At 33.4% G+C, this 19110-nt stretch overlaps 1 protein-coding gene across 1 annotated transcript in view; it reads left to right on the top strand.

The window, feature by feature from the left end:
• LOC107659507 (OTU domain-containing protein 7A-like) overlaps nt 1-19110 on the top strand; it is an 89423-nt gene that overhangs the window by 33057 nt on the left and 37256 nt on the right. The window contains exons 2-3 of the mRNA XM_016448474.1: nt 5076-5210; nt 12583-12713. Coding sequence (XP_016303960.1) covers nt 12629-12713 — 85 coding nt within the window. The 5' untranslated portion in view covers nt 5076-5210; nt 12583-12628. The remainder of the gene's footprint in view (nt 1-5075; nt 5211-12582; nt 12714-19110) is intronic.

The raw sequence follows: 19110 nt of genomic DNA, 5'->3' as shown, positions 1-19110 counted from the left end.
GTGTGTGTGTGTGTGTCTATATATATATATATATATATCCGTTACATGATATGTCATTAAAGTATATTATAATTATTTATTATATTATTTATATATTATTAGATATGTATTTATCTGTTAAATTGATACATTTATTAACACACATACATTATGTAAACAAAAACTTTTATTTTGGATGCGATAAATCGTGATGAATCATTTGACAGCACTAAATAATAGAATAGAATAGAATTTATGAGATTAACATTTGCTCATAATGGTTTAATGTAATAATGAATATGAAATAGTTAATGTAATATTAATTATAATATTAATTATATAAAATTATATGTATATTTCAAATGGTGTTTTATTTTATATATATTAGCGATTCTTATTTGCTACTTAAATCTACAACATTTTAAAAAACATTAAATATTAGATCAAGTAAGCACAGAATCAACTTTGCGCTGCTGCGCGCGATCTCGTCAAAGATCAGACAAAAATACAGGTGCATCTTGAAAAGCGGATGTTTTGGAAAGTGCTACGCCACGTTTTTGTGCCATCTAGTGGTTTAGATGAAAATAATATCAAAGATGCCTTTTACCCCGGGTCGCCTTTAGCCCCGTTGTACCCTAATAATTGCTTAGTTTTTATTATTTTATTTCAGCTTTTTAACACAATGGAAATTAAATAATAATTTCTTATCATTATTATTATTATTATTATTATTATTGTTGTTGTTGTTGTCATTATTATCATTAATGATAATAATAATAATATATTTTAAAGTATTATATTTTATTGTAATATATTTTGTATACATGGCATATACAGTATACATACATAGAAAATATAGTATAATGTATATGTTTATGTATGTGTATATATCATATTATATTGTCATATTATGTCATTACAATATATTTTATAGAATTTTCATAAATGTATTTATATATGATTATTTGATCAGATATTTATTATATTATTTCAATTTATACATTTAATATGTAATTTGATATATGCATGTGTATGTACATTTAAATTTGTATTTGAGTTTTTTTTTTAGTGTTTTAATAACTTTAAAATTGCACACACAGACACAACAGACACACTTACTCAGTGTACATATTGTGGCGAAATTCTGAGTAATTGCTTCCCATAATTCTCACACTTGCTTTGCATATCAGTTGGGTGTGATCGCACATTTTTCCACCGCTGCCAGACGTCTGACGCTCTGAAAATAGACCTCGCAGCCTCAGAGCGCAATTATGAAGGTTACTGTGTTAAATTTAGCCGTGGAAACATTGATCACGCACGGGAGAGCAGGGAGATGTGATGAATGAGTGTGTGGCTGTTGTTGTTGTTTTACAGCGGCTCTGATCGTAGGTGGAGGTGAGAGCGAGGGTCTTTCTGTTTCTCGTGCTTTCACTGTGAATGTTTGGAGCTTGTTAACGTGGGCTCATAAATACTAGAAGCCTGCAGGTCCTTGTGCGCTCAGGTCAATGCAGCGTGAGGTGTAAACAAACTGTTTGCTGTTTTCAGTGTATGTGTGTGTTTCTATGAATGCACGTGTGGGTGGAGATTATATTTGATAAACAAAGTATGTTCTGCTAAGTATGTTCTCTTATTTCCTTCATTTAAAAGCTTTCTTCAGAAACCGTGGGAGTTCGTCAGAGAGGTATCTCTGCACTTTTTCCGTTTGTTAAGAAAAAAAGGTTATGAAATTCAACAGTAGCTGCAGGTTTGACTCATTAAATTGGTGTCAAGGGAAATCAAACCCCTCTTGGAGCCCTGGACAACTTAAGGAAGGTTTTTAGTTGTTCTAATCAGAAAGTAATTAGAAATTAGAATTTAGAAATTATAAATACTACAAGAGATTGTCAACTTATATACATATATACATACATATATAAATTAAGTCTTAAAATGTCTTATGCTATAAAAAAGTCTTGATTATCACTTTAAGGTCTTCAATTTACAATTTCAATTTGGTCTTCTTTCTCTTTTTCCTCTTTTAAATAATTAAAAGAGTCAATTGCCTTTTAAAGTCTTAAAATGTCTTAAATGCCACAACAAAAGTCTTATTTATCATTTTAAGGTCTTCCATTTTGTTATATACGGATTAAAGTAATTATACATTTTTTATTTTTTTATTAATCTCTATTTTTCTTGAGCTGATTTTTTAAAAATTATAATTAAAATAGCCAACTGCCTTTTCAAGTCTTAAAATGTCTTAAATGCCATGACAAAAGTCTTAATTATCCGAATTTGCAGACAGAAAATTATTTATCTTTAGTTTTCTTGAGCTAATATTTTTTAGCCTTGCAATAAAATAGCCAATCACCCTTTAAAGTGTTAAAATAAATAAATAAATAAAAATAAATAAATGCCCCACCCCAAAAAAACAAAAACAAACATACAAAAAATAAATAAATAATAACATGTTTTCATTATGGTTTATTGTATTTTAATATTTTAATATTTTTTGTAGACAGTTGTAAGAGTGCATATTTTATCTCATCTTTTTGAATAAGTATTTGAAAGTACTAAGGCATTTCAAAATAAGAGCCACGTCGTATTTTGGCTTGTTGATAATTAAAATTACAGCATTGCGCATACAGTAATTACCTTTTTCTGGTAATTATTGGTATTTTGGCTACACAATAAACTGTATCTGGCATTTAATTTAATGTCAACTTATGTGGATTCTCTCTGGGCCACCTGCCACAGGAAAGAAAGACTAAGAACATTATTGATTCAATATATAGATTTTACTGCTATCTCAAAGGGAGTCTTAAAAGCCTTCAATTTGATTTGAATAATATAATAAGATAGAAGAAGAAGAAGAAGTGTCTCTTCCTCTCTTCTTTTACCAACCTCTTTTCCTAAAAGCCCTGACCTTTGACCCCTGGGCTAATGTAGTTGTCCATCTCTCTGCCTGTCACTCTTCTCCAGTCTAATGCTGTGAAATGAGACTCAGCCGTTCTATAAATGGCCTGCCAGAGCCGTGAGCTGCTGTTCTGAGCGGAGGAGAGCCGAATGTATATAGCTGTGAATTATGTATTGTGATTTTTGCTTCTTGAGGTTACAGCAGCTCTAAGGGATCTTGCTGTAAAAACTGCTGCCGTGTGAGACTTTGGGCCTGCTGAGGCATCAAATATAGTGTGTTTTGTGTATGCATATTATTTTTTTGTGCGACGTAGATTCACATTGCCTGTAGGATGACCTCATCGCTCACTGTACACACACACACACACACACACACACACACACACACACAGACACACAGACACACACACACACACACGTATCTCACAAAACAACACTTTCTCCAAAAAATACTTATACTGTAAAACTACTGTAAAATAAAGTTAATAAATATAGAAATCATAAATTAATATCTTCTTTTTTCTATAGTCTTAATTCATTTGTTATTGTTTGACACTGGCTATTATTAACCAAATTAGTTTTATTATTCAAACTAGTTATACTTTTGGTGATGAAATAGCTAAACATTTTGTGGAATTTAACTTAAAACAATATACCAAATAAATGTGCAATAAAAAAATAAATAAATACATATATCCATAAATAATATAATAATACTAATATCAATAAATAATAAAATATTTAATATATTTAAACAATCAAAACAAACAAACAAACACATAAATAAAAATAAATAAATCTGAAATTTAACAACAAAAATTAATTAATAAATAAATATGTGGGATTTAATAGTCAATCAATCAATGGCTGATAAATATCTGTGGAATTTAACTAAAATACCATCTACATAAATTAAAATACAGTATATTAAACAAACAAACAATGGCTGAAGAATATTTCCGGAATTAAATTAAATTAAATTAAATTAAATTAAATTAAATTAAATTAAATTAAATTAAATTAAATTAAATTAAATTAAATTAAATTAAATTAAATTAAATTAAATTAAATTAAATTAAATTAAATTTATTTTAACAAACAAACAAATAAATAAATAAATATTTATGGAATTTAACTAAAATATCATCTACATAAATTAATAAATTAATGCAGTATGTTAAAAAAAAAAAAAAAAGGCGGAAGAATATTTCCGGAATGTAACGTTTTTAATAAATAAATAAATGTATTAATTGTTTAATTGTTGAAAATATCTGTGGAATTTAGCTAAATAAATAAAATATTAATTCATTATTAATTATTACAGAAATGGCTGCAAATATCTGTGGAACTAAAAATATATATGCTAAACAAACAAACATATAAATAAATAAATAAATACCTACTGAAATGGCTGAAAATTTTCTGTGGAATTTAACTAAAATTCTGCTAAATAAATACATAAATACTATCGTAAGTCAAAAAAAGGGGGATTTTTACTGACAAACAGATGATATTCAGTAGAGCAAGATTTGAACTTGTGACCTCTTGCAAGAAATAGTCCTGTAAGCCACAATGGCTCATACTGAGGTTAAAATCCTAGAACTGGTCCTGTGGTTTTCTTAACAAAAAAAAAACCTTAATATGGAAATTGTATTTATCCTTACCAGTCTAATCAGCCATTTGTGCACACACAACTCAGAAATACCTTAATAAACTGACTGTGATCGGACGGTTGCCAGGCTCATGTAAAGCATTACATCACTGTGATCTCTGACTGCTGAGCTCAAGTTTCTTCACGTTCCTCAGCTCTACTTCTGACCTACTCAAGTCTTCCATTTATCAAATAGGAATCTCATTTAGCTTTTTTTCTGAAAGTTATAAACCTTTTCACCACATTATCATTTCCACCACATCTCAGATGTATTGTGTTTAACAGCGTTCTGTAGTGACGATGACGTAAATTGCATAAACACTCATATTTTTACTTACCATAAACTACATGAAATAGAGATGTTTGTAAGGGTATATTTGAGCAAACAGCAGTAATATAAGATTGTAGGGGTGTTTTAAGAGGGTCACTGGAATATTGGGTCACGCTTGCATAATGTGGCTAAAGTCAGACTACATTACTGTGCTTTATAGGGCACTGGAGTTTATTTGAGATTTGTTCACTAATGGTTTTCTCTCGCACTCTCTGTTTCTAGGTCTGTATTTGAGCCCGAGTCTTCCTCACCTGCCAGCCATGGACTAGACGAGAGGAGTGTGTGTTAGAGAGTGTGTGACGCAGACATAAGCATGGTGGTGAGGTGGCTGCTCAACTCCCATTGAGAACACAGAAAGTAAGAATGCCTTTATGTGATCAGCATTTATTCACAGGAACTTCACAAAGCCCACACGGAATCTGCATGTGATCACATCTGACAAATTTCCGTAGGATTTTAAAACCCGTCTTTTACAAAACTTAACATATTTCTGCACTGTATTGATTTACCTGAAAAATGAAAAAAAAAAAAAACGTACTCTTAAAAAAACAGATGTCATTTTTTAAATAAATTGAATAATATATTATATTACATTATATACTCTACTATTTCAGCTGCTAGAAATGGCTCTGTATACAATCTCGAACATTTATCATTTTTATTATTAAGTATTTAAAATCGATGTTCATTGATCATAAACAACTGGAACTCATTGTTTTAACAGGTTGCAAAAGACACAAAACTACTGTATTTGAATGAGTTATGTTACAACAAAATCATATTATTCTAATTATTATGAAATATAATAACAATATTAATAATAATGACAATATAACATTTATATTTTTACTTTTATATTTATTATTATATTAATATGACATTTTATACTATGCAATTATAAAAATTACAGATGAGATCAAATAATGTAACATTTGTGTTTTTATATTAATACTTATATGCAACAATTTTATTCATATATAATTGTTAATAATTCATTATATGCAATATAATTATGAATTAGATATACTTTACAAATGCAGCATTGTAAAATGCTGTGCTGATTTTTAATTGGCTGTTATTGACAGACCATTCTGCTGTCAGGCAACAGCCATCATTAGTTTCAAACACTGTTGATTTTTCATTTGACTGATTCTCTCTGTTGGAAACTCACATTTCGTGCTGTAGAGATCTCAAAAATTAAAGTTACCATATACCATGTAACTGGTTTGATAAGTAGCAGAATTTTTTTTTTTTTAAGAAAATAAAATGAAAAATACCCACCGCTGCCACCACTTGATTTACATTCACTAGAATAAACTCCGCCATAAGTCACACTGAATCCAGATCTTAAAAGCATGTTAGCGAGTACATCTGGCTGAGATTGCACTAAAGATTTTTTGGGCTGTGGCTTGCTTTAACACATTTCTGTTTGACTTTTATTGGATGAGGATTATTATATTGATGTATTACAGAACAGGTCAGTCGGCAATCACTAGATCCATAATATAAATCGGGCTGAGGTGTTTTATAAACAGTCATAACCAAATACATTGCAGTGTTTTAAATATGGAACCGCTGGATGTTTTGAGCTAATGTTTTGAGTGCTTTACTGAACTGGTTTTGCTTACAGTGAATCCCAACACAGACCCACACGTACCACACAATACAAACATCTGGATGGAACTGGGTCAGCTAAGCTGCCGCTAAAGTGCTGGGCTTCCTGATAAATAATGCAAGGCATATGAAAAGAAAAATGTTTTCTCATCTTGATATAAGGAAGATAATATAAGTTTTTGCTGTCAAAACAGAAACTTCTGTAAAGACAGATATACTGTATACAGGTTTTGGATTTGCCATTATTTATGTAATTATCTGCTAATCAAAAGTAACTGTGATTATACTACGTATTAGTATGAAAAGTACTGTTTTTGTTGTTGTTGTTGTTGTTGTTGTTGTTAATTTACTAATTTGTCCTTAAACACATGACAACACTGCTAACTTTCCTAATGAATATCAGTAGTGTTGTTGTGCACAATTAATTCATTTATAAATTTATTTATTAAACTTAAATTAAAAGCACATGAAAATACAGTGAACTTTCAAAAGCAAAATCTAAATAATATAAAATAAATAAAATAAAATAAAAATATTTAAAATATTTAAAGATAGAAAGATTTAAAATATTAATAAAAATATTATAATATATATAACTATATACTGTATGTTATATTTGTAAATTCCCACATTATATATTACCACACTGGTTGTGTAAAGGTCATCAGGGTTTGTGATTATGTCATTCTGTCATCTGTTTGAACCGGACAACATCTGGCAGCACAAATGTGACCTATGAAAAAGCACAAAAAGAAACCTTTGAGAGTGAATGATCTAATCTTATGTTTAATTCTGCAGGGTTAGTCAGGCTTCTCTAATGGCTATAGCAGAATGCAATTGCAGGGTTTGTAATCTTACTCAAAGTGCAGTGGATTACTTTGTATTGCTTGGAAGCTCGCTATTGGCTGTTCGGTTTATATTAGTGACCGAAAACATACTTCACGCAAGTATTCAAACATACGAGTAGAGTAATGAGATGTTTAATGCATTTCATGATTTTATATAACATTAATCCCATTAAAATCTATAAACAAGTTCAATCAAAAGTAAAATGTAAGTAATTGAAAACTAGTCTGAATTCATTACCTAAAATGAGTAATCTATATTACATTACTGACTACAGTTGACTACAATAGATTACATAGGGCCTTTTGCACCGCTTTAGTTCCAGAACTAAATGTACAGTACTAAAGTACGTCATTTGTGCGCTGCGTTCAACAACAGAAACAAAGAACAACATTAGCAACAGGAGGATGGAGGACGCTGTGATCGGAGCTGTGTTTTTGTTGTGTCTCGCAGGTTTCACAATAATGGACATGGACGACCTGGTACTATGAAAAGGTTCCCGCGGTGCGAAAGGCCCTATTGTTGACTACATGCTCTCATCCGGTTCATGGGCGCTGAATGCCGCTGACGCCCTGGAGCTCACATCTCCAAAAACGACAAAGCAAATTTTCAAATAGACATTGTCTTTATTAACAAACAGCATATTTGAAGTCTAAACAACTACATTCTCGCCTAAAAAACAACCTGGTCTCATTAAAATACGTACCTCTGTGCACTTTTTGTGCAACACCGTTTCTACGTACCTTACTGCACGTTTCGCCGCAGTTTCAAGAGAAATGTCCACTGAGTGGCGCTTAAAACACTGGTTCAATTCAGGAACCCTGGCAGGTTTTATTAAGTTGAAATAGGTACGTATTGCTGTGTTTTTATTATGTTGCTTCTGATACGTATTGCGGCGGTTCAGAATTCAAATATCTGTGGACTGACGCTAAAAGTTAATGCTCTATCGTGTTGGAAATATGCCCTACACCAAACCCAACCCTAAACCTACCCAATAGTGTTAACAATTGCAAAACTGATATAAAAAAGCATTTGTTGATGCAACTGTGCCATTTGAACTTCCTTATATGCAGATTTGGACTGCTTTGTCGAACCGTGGTTACACGGGATTCGAACCGGAGCTCCTCACCTCTCAAGTACGTCTTCGTACTCCGTGAGCTACCGAACAAACCTACCGGCTATGAAAACCCATATATATGAAGCTGGATATGTGCATTGCTAATGTTCAAAAGCATCAATTTTCAAATCTCCCAGCATATTAATATTGTTTTGAAGTCATAACATGATATTCTTCAAGTAATTGTGTGAAAATTACGCTTTATTAATCGAAACTCTGTAAATTTGTGTGAAAAGGAATAAAAGGTGTCGGAGTTTTACTGCCTCTAGTGTTCATTTATTTTGGAAACTGCAGTGACATGTACTTATTGGTACGTATTTCGCATCTCGCTAAAAAGTGCACCCAGGTACATTTATGCCATGAGACCAGGTAGTAAAAAACTCTTAAAACTACATTCCGTGACATAAAAACAGTATTATTTACAGAGGCGTGTTTAGAAATCACATTCCGCGGGGCCCCCCTACTGATTATTTATAAAATTATAGTGGATTTGACACTCGCTGTGAGAAATACTTCAAACGGCGTTATACAAAAGGTGAAACGGTTGGAGTGCTGTTATCACTAGAATATCACACTCCTCTCAGCCAATCAGATTTGAGGACCAGAAAGAACTGTATGTATCATTAATACTATTTTTCAAGTCAAGTAAATGTGTGTCTTATATTTGGCTATCATGACCCATCCATATACAGAACTCATCATAACGCATGTTTCAGGTCTGTGAGTTGCACTCAGTAGTGGGCAGTTAAGCTTGTTCTCCACTGTGGGCAGCTTCACATTCCTCTCATTTTTGTGTCACGCTCCGTAAATGGTGCGGAAGCTGCTGGCCGTGTGTCCGGCCGTCTGACACACGGCACATGCACATGGATAAACAGTCCTCTGTTATTGCAGCGAACCTGTAGGTGTTCCCCCCTCCAGCCAGCATAGCAAGGTTCGGTCTGATCTCACCAGCATCAAACAACGGCACATTTCATAAGGCAATGACAAAAAAGGCCTTGAGCAGAATGTCACAGCCAACGTGTTCCAGCTGAAAAATCCCACATGCAGCCCGCATACTGTCAGCACAGTGTTGAAACATCACACCAATCTGTCCTCTGTCCAGCACTGTGACACACTCGCACGGCCTTGTGACAGCAGAACACACCCATAAACACGCATGCAACAGGTTATTGACACACCACCACTTAAAATGACAGTTCACCCAAAAACGAAAATCCAGTCATCATTTACTCACCCTAAAGTTGTTCCAAACCTGTATGAGAATTCGGTCAAGGAAAGTGAGTGATTTTATTTCTAATGCTTGATTAACATTATTGACATAAATTTTAATAGCAGCTAAATTAAGCTGCTTTAGAGGAATAGCTCACCCAAAAATTAAAGGTCTGTTGTTGTTCTAAACCTGTATGAGTTTCCTTCTGCTGTTGAATGTAAAAGTATATATTTGGAACAATACTGGTAACCCAACAGTTTCTGCCTGGGCCCCCATGACTTCCATAGTATGAAAAACAAAATACACTACTGGAGTCAATGGGGACCAGAAACTTTCTAGTTACGAACATTCTTCAAAATATCTTCTTTTATGTTGAGGAGAACAAAGAAATTCATACAGGTTTAGAACAACGTGAGGCTGAGTAAATGATGACAGTATTTTAATTTTTGGGTGAACTATCCCTTTAAAATCTCATCATATTATGATCTCATATAACCTACTACTACACATGCTTTATATTTAACTATTAACGTTAATTTAAGACACAGATGACTGTGTTGACGAGGAGACATTGACACATAACTGCATTTGAACGTTTAAGCACAAGGCGTGAAAAATAACTCAAGACTGGCGCTGTAGAGCAGGTGCGCGCCACGCGAATCAGGCTGTGACCGTCTTAATGCGCGCATTTGCCAAAATGAATTCTGCCCCACTGCTTAATGTCCCTGAACAGTTAAATTTGTTTTTAAACCACAATGCTTAAAATGCGTTTAAATGAAAAGCTTAAGAGGTGAGGTGAATGCGGATATTGCAGCGATCACCTGATTGATACGTGATGCAAGGGTCGTTCAAAAGTAAAAATATAGAATAAATGCATTTGGTTGGTAAACCAACGAACGTGACGTTTTAATCTCTAACGGTAATGCATGGAATATATGGAAAAGCTCCACTAAATAATAGCACTAATAAGTGAGGAGCGGGGCTTTGGCAATCGACACTACTGATGACCAGTCAATCTACTCCACAGCTAATCACGGGCCCCCTCCTTGTCCGGGCCCCAGGGCTTCAGCCCCGCCTAGCCCAATGGTTAATGCAGCCCTGGAAGTCACTCAGGAAACCAAAATGGGGTTTGGTTACCAATATTTTTCAAAATAATGTATCTTATTTTGTGTTCAGCAGAAGAAAGAAACAACATGAGGGAGAGTAAATGATGACCAAATTTTTATTTTTGGGTGAACTGTCCCTTTAATAACTTAGTACAGTATAATCTTTCTTTTCTCTAATTAAAGCGCATTATGCAAAACAGCTGTGTCCCACAGCAAAGCACTGGTGTAACATTATCTGTTCTCTTTGGGAATTTGTTCATATTTCTAATAATATAATCATATCCAGGTGTCGCACTGTCAGCTGTTGTGAGATCAGTCACCACACCCTCAAAAAATATTTTTCAAAGTAAATTAAACAGATTATTGGAGTATGCTTTACAAAAAAAAAGCATGGTAATGGATATGACAATGTTTATGTATTTGGTCTTGGCGGAATAGATCTGCTACGCTGCTGCTGCTGAATTGCTGCTGCTGTTGGTTATTGCTGTAGTTGAAGATTATTGCTGCTGCTGCAAGCAAGTACAGGAACTTGCTACTGCCAATGCATACGCGATTGTGCTGCTGCACAAATAGCATATAAAATAACCCGTAGCAGATCTATACAGGTGGAGCTAGGGAAGGTGGAGGGTTTCAGAGGAACTCTAAAAGCGCGCTGCAAAATGCTCAAGTGGATGCTAACCCGCCAATGTAATGCAGCAAGCTCACTGGCTGCATATGCAACATGAACCAATCAGCTTGCGCCAAGTCGTTTAAAGATGTGAATATCATCAGTTACGTTAATACCCATCAGCCTGCGCCATCTAGAGTTTCATGACTGAACTATACATTTCATTCTACTTCAAAATGTCCTGTTTATTGAATGTGTTACTTGATCCGCTAATGTTTGATGACCACTCCAAATACTTTTAGTCTTTATTTTGTATTTATATTTTTACTATAGTTAGTTCCCAGCTAAAAGTGAATGTTCTCAGAACTTTGGCTAACGTTGTGGCAATGTTGTATCAAAGTTATGAACAAACCTGTTCGTTCAAAGTTATCTGGTGTTTAATAATGATCACAAAATGTTAGCATGGAACGTTCATGGAATGTTTTTCTTCTAAAACTTTCGGCTAATGAATTCTGTTAGTCTGACATAGGTTTTTAAAATTACAGTGGATTTGGGCGTCCGCCATGACACTCGCTGCGAGAAATACTGCAAGTGGAGTTACACTCTTAAAAATTCACAGTGATGCCATAGAAGAACCATTTTTGGTTCCACAAAGAACTATTCAGTTAAAGATTATTTAAAGAACCATCTCTTTCTTACCTTTTTATAAACTGAAGAACCTTCTTTCACCACAAAAAAAAACCTTTTGTAAAACAGAAAGTTTCTTCAGATGTTAAAGGTTTTTATGAAACCATTTAGACAAAAAGGTTCTTCTATGGCATCATGAAGCACCTTTATTTTTAAGAGTGTATACAAACGGTTATAAAAAACAATTGGAGTGCTGTTATCACTAGAATATCTCACTCCTCTCAGCCAATCAGATTCGAGGCCCAGAAAGAACAGTTGTAAATACAGTATATACCATTACTACCATTTTCTGAGTGAAAACTGTTTCAAAGTAAACCCTACACCATTTTTTTTTGTCAGTGCAGTTACTCCTCACAGTCATGTCACACATTCCCCAGGCTGCATTCATCTCTGATTAATCTGAATGTGATCAAACTGTAAATAATAGCCTGATGTACTGGTAATGCTGCATTTTGTGCTCAGTCCATGTTTTTGTTGTTGTTTTGTCCTTTATTTGATGTTCTTCAATGATTTCTATGATATTTCCTGTGATTTTTGTGTAGATGAAAGCGTGAAGCTGCAGGGCAGGCAGCACAGCCACATGATCCCATGACTCTGGACATGGATGCGGTCCTGTCAGACTTTGTTCGGTCCACAGGGGCAGAACCGGGTCTGGCACGAGACCTGCTGGAAGGTAAGAGACCGGATCTGCAATTTTTTCTCTTATTTTAAAAAGATGCTCTAGTACTGGAGGTTAATTTTGTTTAGATGTATTATTTTTAATGTATTGCTGGTTATTAGTTCTTGTAGACACCCAATGTTATTGCTCTTGTTACATTTAATGGTGATGAAACTTCATTTAAGGGCCCCAAAAGTATTCGGCTTGGTCTCTGTGAACATGATCCACTAATGTTTGACAGCCACTCCAAATACTTCTGGTCTTTAACAGTATATCAATAGTTGCGTGTTTGTACTATATTTAGTAAGATATATTATGTTTTAGCTATTTGTGGATGTTTCTGGAGTTGTTCAATTTTCATTTATTTATAAATATATATTTATATATATAATATCTTGTGTTGCTGAGAATATAATTCTCAATGTGTCAACAGTGCTTTGGATTTTCAGCGCTCATGCTGAGTTTGCTTTCAGTCCATTAATGGCTATATTAATGCCAGTAAATGTGTAATAGTGTTACGGAGCGACTAAAACAAGAGGCGTGCGGATCCATATGCAAAGCTTTATTATTAAACATGGTCAAAAAAGGTATATTGTGGGCAAGACAACAGAGTAATCCAAAGACAGGCATGGGTCAAACGACGGAGAACATAATCCAGAGGGCGAGGCAAACGGGTAATCCACAAACACAGGCAATAGTCCAGGCAAGGTGCAAACATAGTCAGAAATGGCAATACAATGGGATAATCCAAGACAGAAAGTATAGTTCAGGGCAGGCATAGAACAGGCGAGTCTAGAGAACAGGCTAGAGTGTAAACACGAGAGAAACAGGCAATGAACTATGAAGACTAGACTAGGAACTAGAAACTAGGACAGGGAACTGTAAAGCTGCTGTCGCTAGGAGAGAGATAAACGCAAACAATACTTGGCCCTGAATAGTGGTTAGGGCCTCATATTTATAGTGTGTGATTGGCTGCAGGTGAGAATGTAATCAGTGAAATGGAACATGGGAAGTGTAGTCCAGGGTGACGTGTAAAAGTCTGTGTGGTGTGAGAGTCAATATAGTAGGAAGGCGACCTCTGGTGGCTAAGACCATGGACAAGATTCGTGACAAATAGCATGTCAGCTATATTATTCGAAGTAATTTATAACAGCGCTGTAAAAGTGAAAGTGTGCATCTGTTGCCTTTAGAAGCCACAGTATTGTTCATCTTATATCTGGTATAAGGCACCGTCCATGACATAGATATTTTTGTATATTTTTTGTATATAGGAATAAATAAATAAATAAATAAATAAATGCATCCATACATACATAAATTAATAAATAAATAAATGCATCCATCAGTCCATCCATAAATACATATACAATAAATAAATAAATAAATAAAATATTGTACAACGTAATGATATCAGACTATACAGAGTAAATTAAATAAATAATTTAAAAAAAACTGCAAAATCTGATAATGGTATAATAATTTATAAGTAAATTAAATTTCTATAAAATATACGAATAAAATCTGAATATAATATTATATATTTTTAATTAAAATATATTATATGTATTTTAATATATTAAAATATGAACATAAAATAAAATTAAATTGTAATTTTATTAAATATTTGTACATTTTATGTTAAATTGTATAAAATATAATATATTTGAACATATTTTACAATGTAATTTATTCCTGTGATGTAAAACTGAATGTCAGTATCATTACTCCAGTCTTCAGTGTCACATGATCAGAATCATAGAAATCATAGAAATATGCTGCAATCATAGAAATATGCTGATTTATCTGTTAAAAGCAGTAGTGCAGCTTATTATTTTTGTGTTTATTTGTTTAGAGAGATAGAAGATAGAAATATGTTGCAACATTATAAATATAATTACAGTCAATTTTGAACAATTTAATGCATCCTTGTTGAATAGAAGTCTTAATAAATAGATAAAAAACTGACCCCAAACTTTTGGACGTTTATGTATAAATATATATTTTTACAATTGTATAATCACCTTAAACCTGTATAAATTAAAAGAGTAACTTGAATTTAATTTCTTATGATTTGACCTCTTCAAAATGAGTTTTGTTGCTGTTATTGAACCTCATATAGTAAGGTTAAAAGCTAAGCTTTACTAGATTTACAGTACTGCTGGGACAGTTGTACAGGATATGCATCTCTGCCTTTGTCTGTGTGGCGTCTGTGTGTCTAGGTTTGATTTTTGTCCCATGTGTGCTATAGGGTTTATGGTTCAGTCAAGAGCAAAATGCACCATCAAATCTACAGTGGCCCTGTGCTTGAGATTTAATTCAAGCTAGGTTGTTTTCTCCAGTATAATGAGTTGATGTACAGCTTCTCTTTTCATGTAGTCTAGGCTCGAGTGCAGTGTGCTTAGACCTGTGTTTTAACTCTTGTCCCTTTTGGCTCATCGATGGCTCTTGCGACTCGTTCCAGACTCACTTGCAGGTCTCAAGGGTTTTGGTTTCTGCTGCGATAAGGGTTTTGTGCTGGTCTACTTTCTACTCTGATTGGCAGCAGGGAGGGCCTGCCATGGTGGGCGGTGGGGCAGATTTAGGGCCCGTGTGATGGCTTTACGACCAGGCTCCCCCAGGAGACCTTTGTGCCCATTGAATGAAACTCATTGAGGAGTGGAGGGCTGCAAGTGCAGTCTGTCCCGAGGAGACGGGCCAAAGAGAGAGTGAGAGTGAGAGACATATAGACAAATATTTGTTTGTCTATCGCCGAGGGGAGAGAAATGTTCCCTCTATAGAAAAGAATAGGATGGAGAATAGAGTCGGCAGAAGAAAAGAAGTGCACCCTTTTGAGAAACGATGTAAAGAAGAATAAGGGAGTTAAAAATGTCCTTCAAAAATGCAGGAGAAAAAGTGTGAATTATGGCTGTGTTCCAGTCCTACCTAGACAGCATTTTAGACAGCATCATTTATAAATCACATTGTATTATTATTATTATTATTATTATATTAACATTTTCAAATTTATTAATTTGATTTCATCTTGTTAGCACTAAATTGTACTATACTTTTATTTATTTATAATTTATTTGTACCATACTAATGTTTATTTATAAATAAATTATAATATTATTATTAATTATTATCAGTTATAATAATAAAATGATTATAATTATTAATTAATTATTGTTAATATTTTATACTAATTATTAAATACATATTTAGTAAATAAAACATATATGATAGTTGATTAATTTGTTAATTTAATTTAAAATAGAAGTAAATAAATTTATAATATATAAAAATACATTACATTTTTTATATATATAATGTTTAAGTCTTAATTTATAACAATTTTAATTATATATATATATATATATATATATATATGTAAAACAGCAATATTCTCTCAGAAAAGATGGTAGAACAGCAAGATAGTAGAAACAATAAGAGAACAATACCACTCCAGGGATGTTTTTCCCCCAATGCTTTGACATCAATTTTATGACACTCAATTTTTTATGCCACTTATATAATGGGTGAACATAAGTGTACATTTGTACCCAAACACACAGCTGCTTCAGCTATAGCGCCTCGCTCAGCATCAGCTACAGTAGGAGGCTGTTCAGCTGCGAGTGTTGTGCTCACCTGCCTGGCCAAGACCACCTCAGAGCCGTCGCACATCATCACAGGATGATATTACCCATCTGTCTGAAGCTTGTCGCCAACAGAGCACTGCAGTTTTTAACAGAATGCTGGAGTAAAGAGAAACACATCCGTCTTTGCCTCGCCATCATCACCCTGGTGATATTCCCAAGCACATGGAAAATTATTTTTAACAGGGTCATTTCATTAGAGCATAAATGGAACTTTTTCTTACTATAAAATGTATATGATTGTGTTTATATGGTATGTATGTATGTACTGTTATGTATTATTATTATTATTATTATTATTATTATATTGTTCATTCATTCTTTATTTTATCTATTTATAAAATATTATAACATTTAAGCAATATTATAACATTTAAGCAGCATTATTTATTTAATAATAATAATTTAACATTATTATTAAATCATACTATAATATTTATTTATTTATTACAGTTTATTATTATATAATTTATTGTAATTTAAAATTTGTTATAATTTATATATATATTTATATTTTATATATAACTTAAATTAGACCAGCAATTTTGTATTTGTAAGTTATAACATTTTCAGAATTATTTAAGTGTTATTATTCATTTCATTTAGTCCTATAGTTAACATTAAATTCTATAATAATTTATTTTTTATTTATAAATCACATACTATTATTTATATAGTATTATGTGTAAATTATTAAAACATTTTAATCTATCCATCCATCCATCAAAATACTATCTGTTTATTTATACATCCTATAACTTTTGTCATTTGTATAATATACTTTACAGTAATATTATTTATGTATGAATTATTATACCATTTTAAGATTTAAGTATTTAAGCATTATTATTTATTATTATTATTAATTTATTCTACTCTGTTATCATTACACTGATCATTACACTGAACAATAAATTATTAATTTATTAATTTATTTATTGCCTATGAAGTAAGGGTTGTATTACACACACACACACACACACACACACACACACACACACAAAGAGAGAGAATAACATACACACATATATGCGATGCAACCAATACTTCATATGCATTTCCATAGATGAAGCAGTTTGTTGAGTGTTTTGTCTAATCCAGCATTTCTTCTCCATTAATCATATCATACATAAGAGTGAATGTACTGAAGCAGCTATTTTAGATGTTGCATAAGCATTCCTACTATCTCCGTGCTAATGTACATTTAAACCCTTCTCTGAGGACTCTGCGTTAATAGATAGCTGTTAAACACTTTAGGCAAGCATGTTCCTCAGAAAAAGATCTAGGATCAGCACCTCCCTGTCCCAATCTCTCCTAAAAACCCATAAGACTGTTTTCAGATCAGTACTAACTGCTCTGCTGTAAAAACAGAGTCTGAGGCTTGTTATTCAAAATGAGCAATTTGTTAATGCTCTTTAAATGGCCCCACCGCTGACATTTTACTCCAACGATAACAATCCTGCCTCTAACAAGCTATAGTTATGAATTAAAAGGGTATGAAGTGCCTTCAGTCCTCCCACTAGATCCCAAATAAATGGCACCGCTGCAGTCAAGCACAACATACTTTGTATCCAAAAAAGCTTGGGGGGAAAAACCCTCTATCCACATGTTTATGGCTTATTAGGTCTGGAAATAAAATGGTGATTTTCTCCTACTGCGCGGTTATGTAATCCATTGTATCCTACGAATCTTAAAAGTGTGGTTCGCAAAAGGCAGGAACGTCGTTATCATCCCGCACATGTGCTCGGATGTCCGCAGAGGGGGTCGAACGTCGGGTCGGCCGGGAACTTTTCACCGTCAGCTCCTCCATCTGTATGTGCAGGAAGAATTGCAACTATTAAATGGGGGCATGTAATGAGACATAAAGTGGGCTTATTAGTCAAAGGCTGTGCGAGATCGCACACCCTGCCAGTTGTCTGCAGCGTCCCAGCCTTCACACACACTCTCAAGCGCTCACAAAGCACTGATATTTATGTAACATGCACTCAGTAACCTATGTATATGCCAGCAATTCCCTGTTTGCGGCATCATGTTGCCATACCACTAGTAGGCGCTATTGCCACCGGATGCCCTAGTGTTATTGTCGGCCTGTGGAATTGTTTATAGCTTTTGAATGTGATCACAAATGATTTGGAAACTCCCACAACCGACTAAGTGCGTAAGTTGCATTCCCGAAATAAAAATTGCATTCATTTTCTCCAAAGGGAAATATATTTTAAAAAGGAATGGTTCACACAAAAATGAACATTTGCTGAAAATTTAGATGAAGGTGTAGATGGATTGGATTCTTCATAGGAAGATGTGGAGAAATGTATCGTCACATCACTTGCTCACCAATGGTTCCTCTGTAGTGAATGGGTGCTGTCAGAATGAGAGTCCAAACAGCTACCACAAGCTAATCCTCAAGTAATCCAGTAGCATGACTCGCCCAGCTGTTTTCAAAATATCCAGGGTTGGGAGGGTTACTTTTAAAATGTATTCCGTTACAGTTACAAATTACTTAATCGAAAAAGTATTCAGTAACGTAATCCAAGTACCACAATATGAAAGTAATGTAATCTGATTACTTTTGGATTCCTTTTAGTCACATATGTAAATAAAGTCAAAAGCAATATCTAAGTACTTTTATTTAACTATGACTTTAAAATTAAAACTAATAAAAACTATAGTAAAAACTATTTGAAATGTAAAAATCGTGTCTTGTTTCACCATCTTGATATTGCAGCCCGTATATATATATATATATATATATATATTAGGGATGCACAGATACAGAT

This window comes from Sinocyclocheilus anshuiensis, unplaced genomic scaffold (assembly GCF_001515605.1).
Source record: "Sinocyclocheilus anshuiensis isolate Anshui unplaced genomic scaffold, SAMN03320099.WGS_v1.1 scaffold387, whole genome shotgun sequence".
NCBI lineage: Eukaryota > Metazoa > Chordata > Actinopteri > Cypriniformes > Cyprinidae > Sinocyclocheilus > Sinocyclocheilus anshuiensis.
Note: the sequence above shows the minus strand (reverse complement) of the source record. Positions and strands in the feature narration are given on the sequence as shown.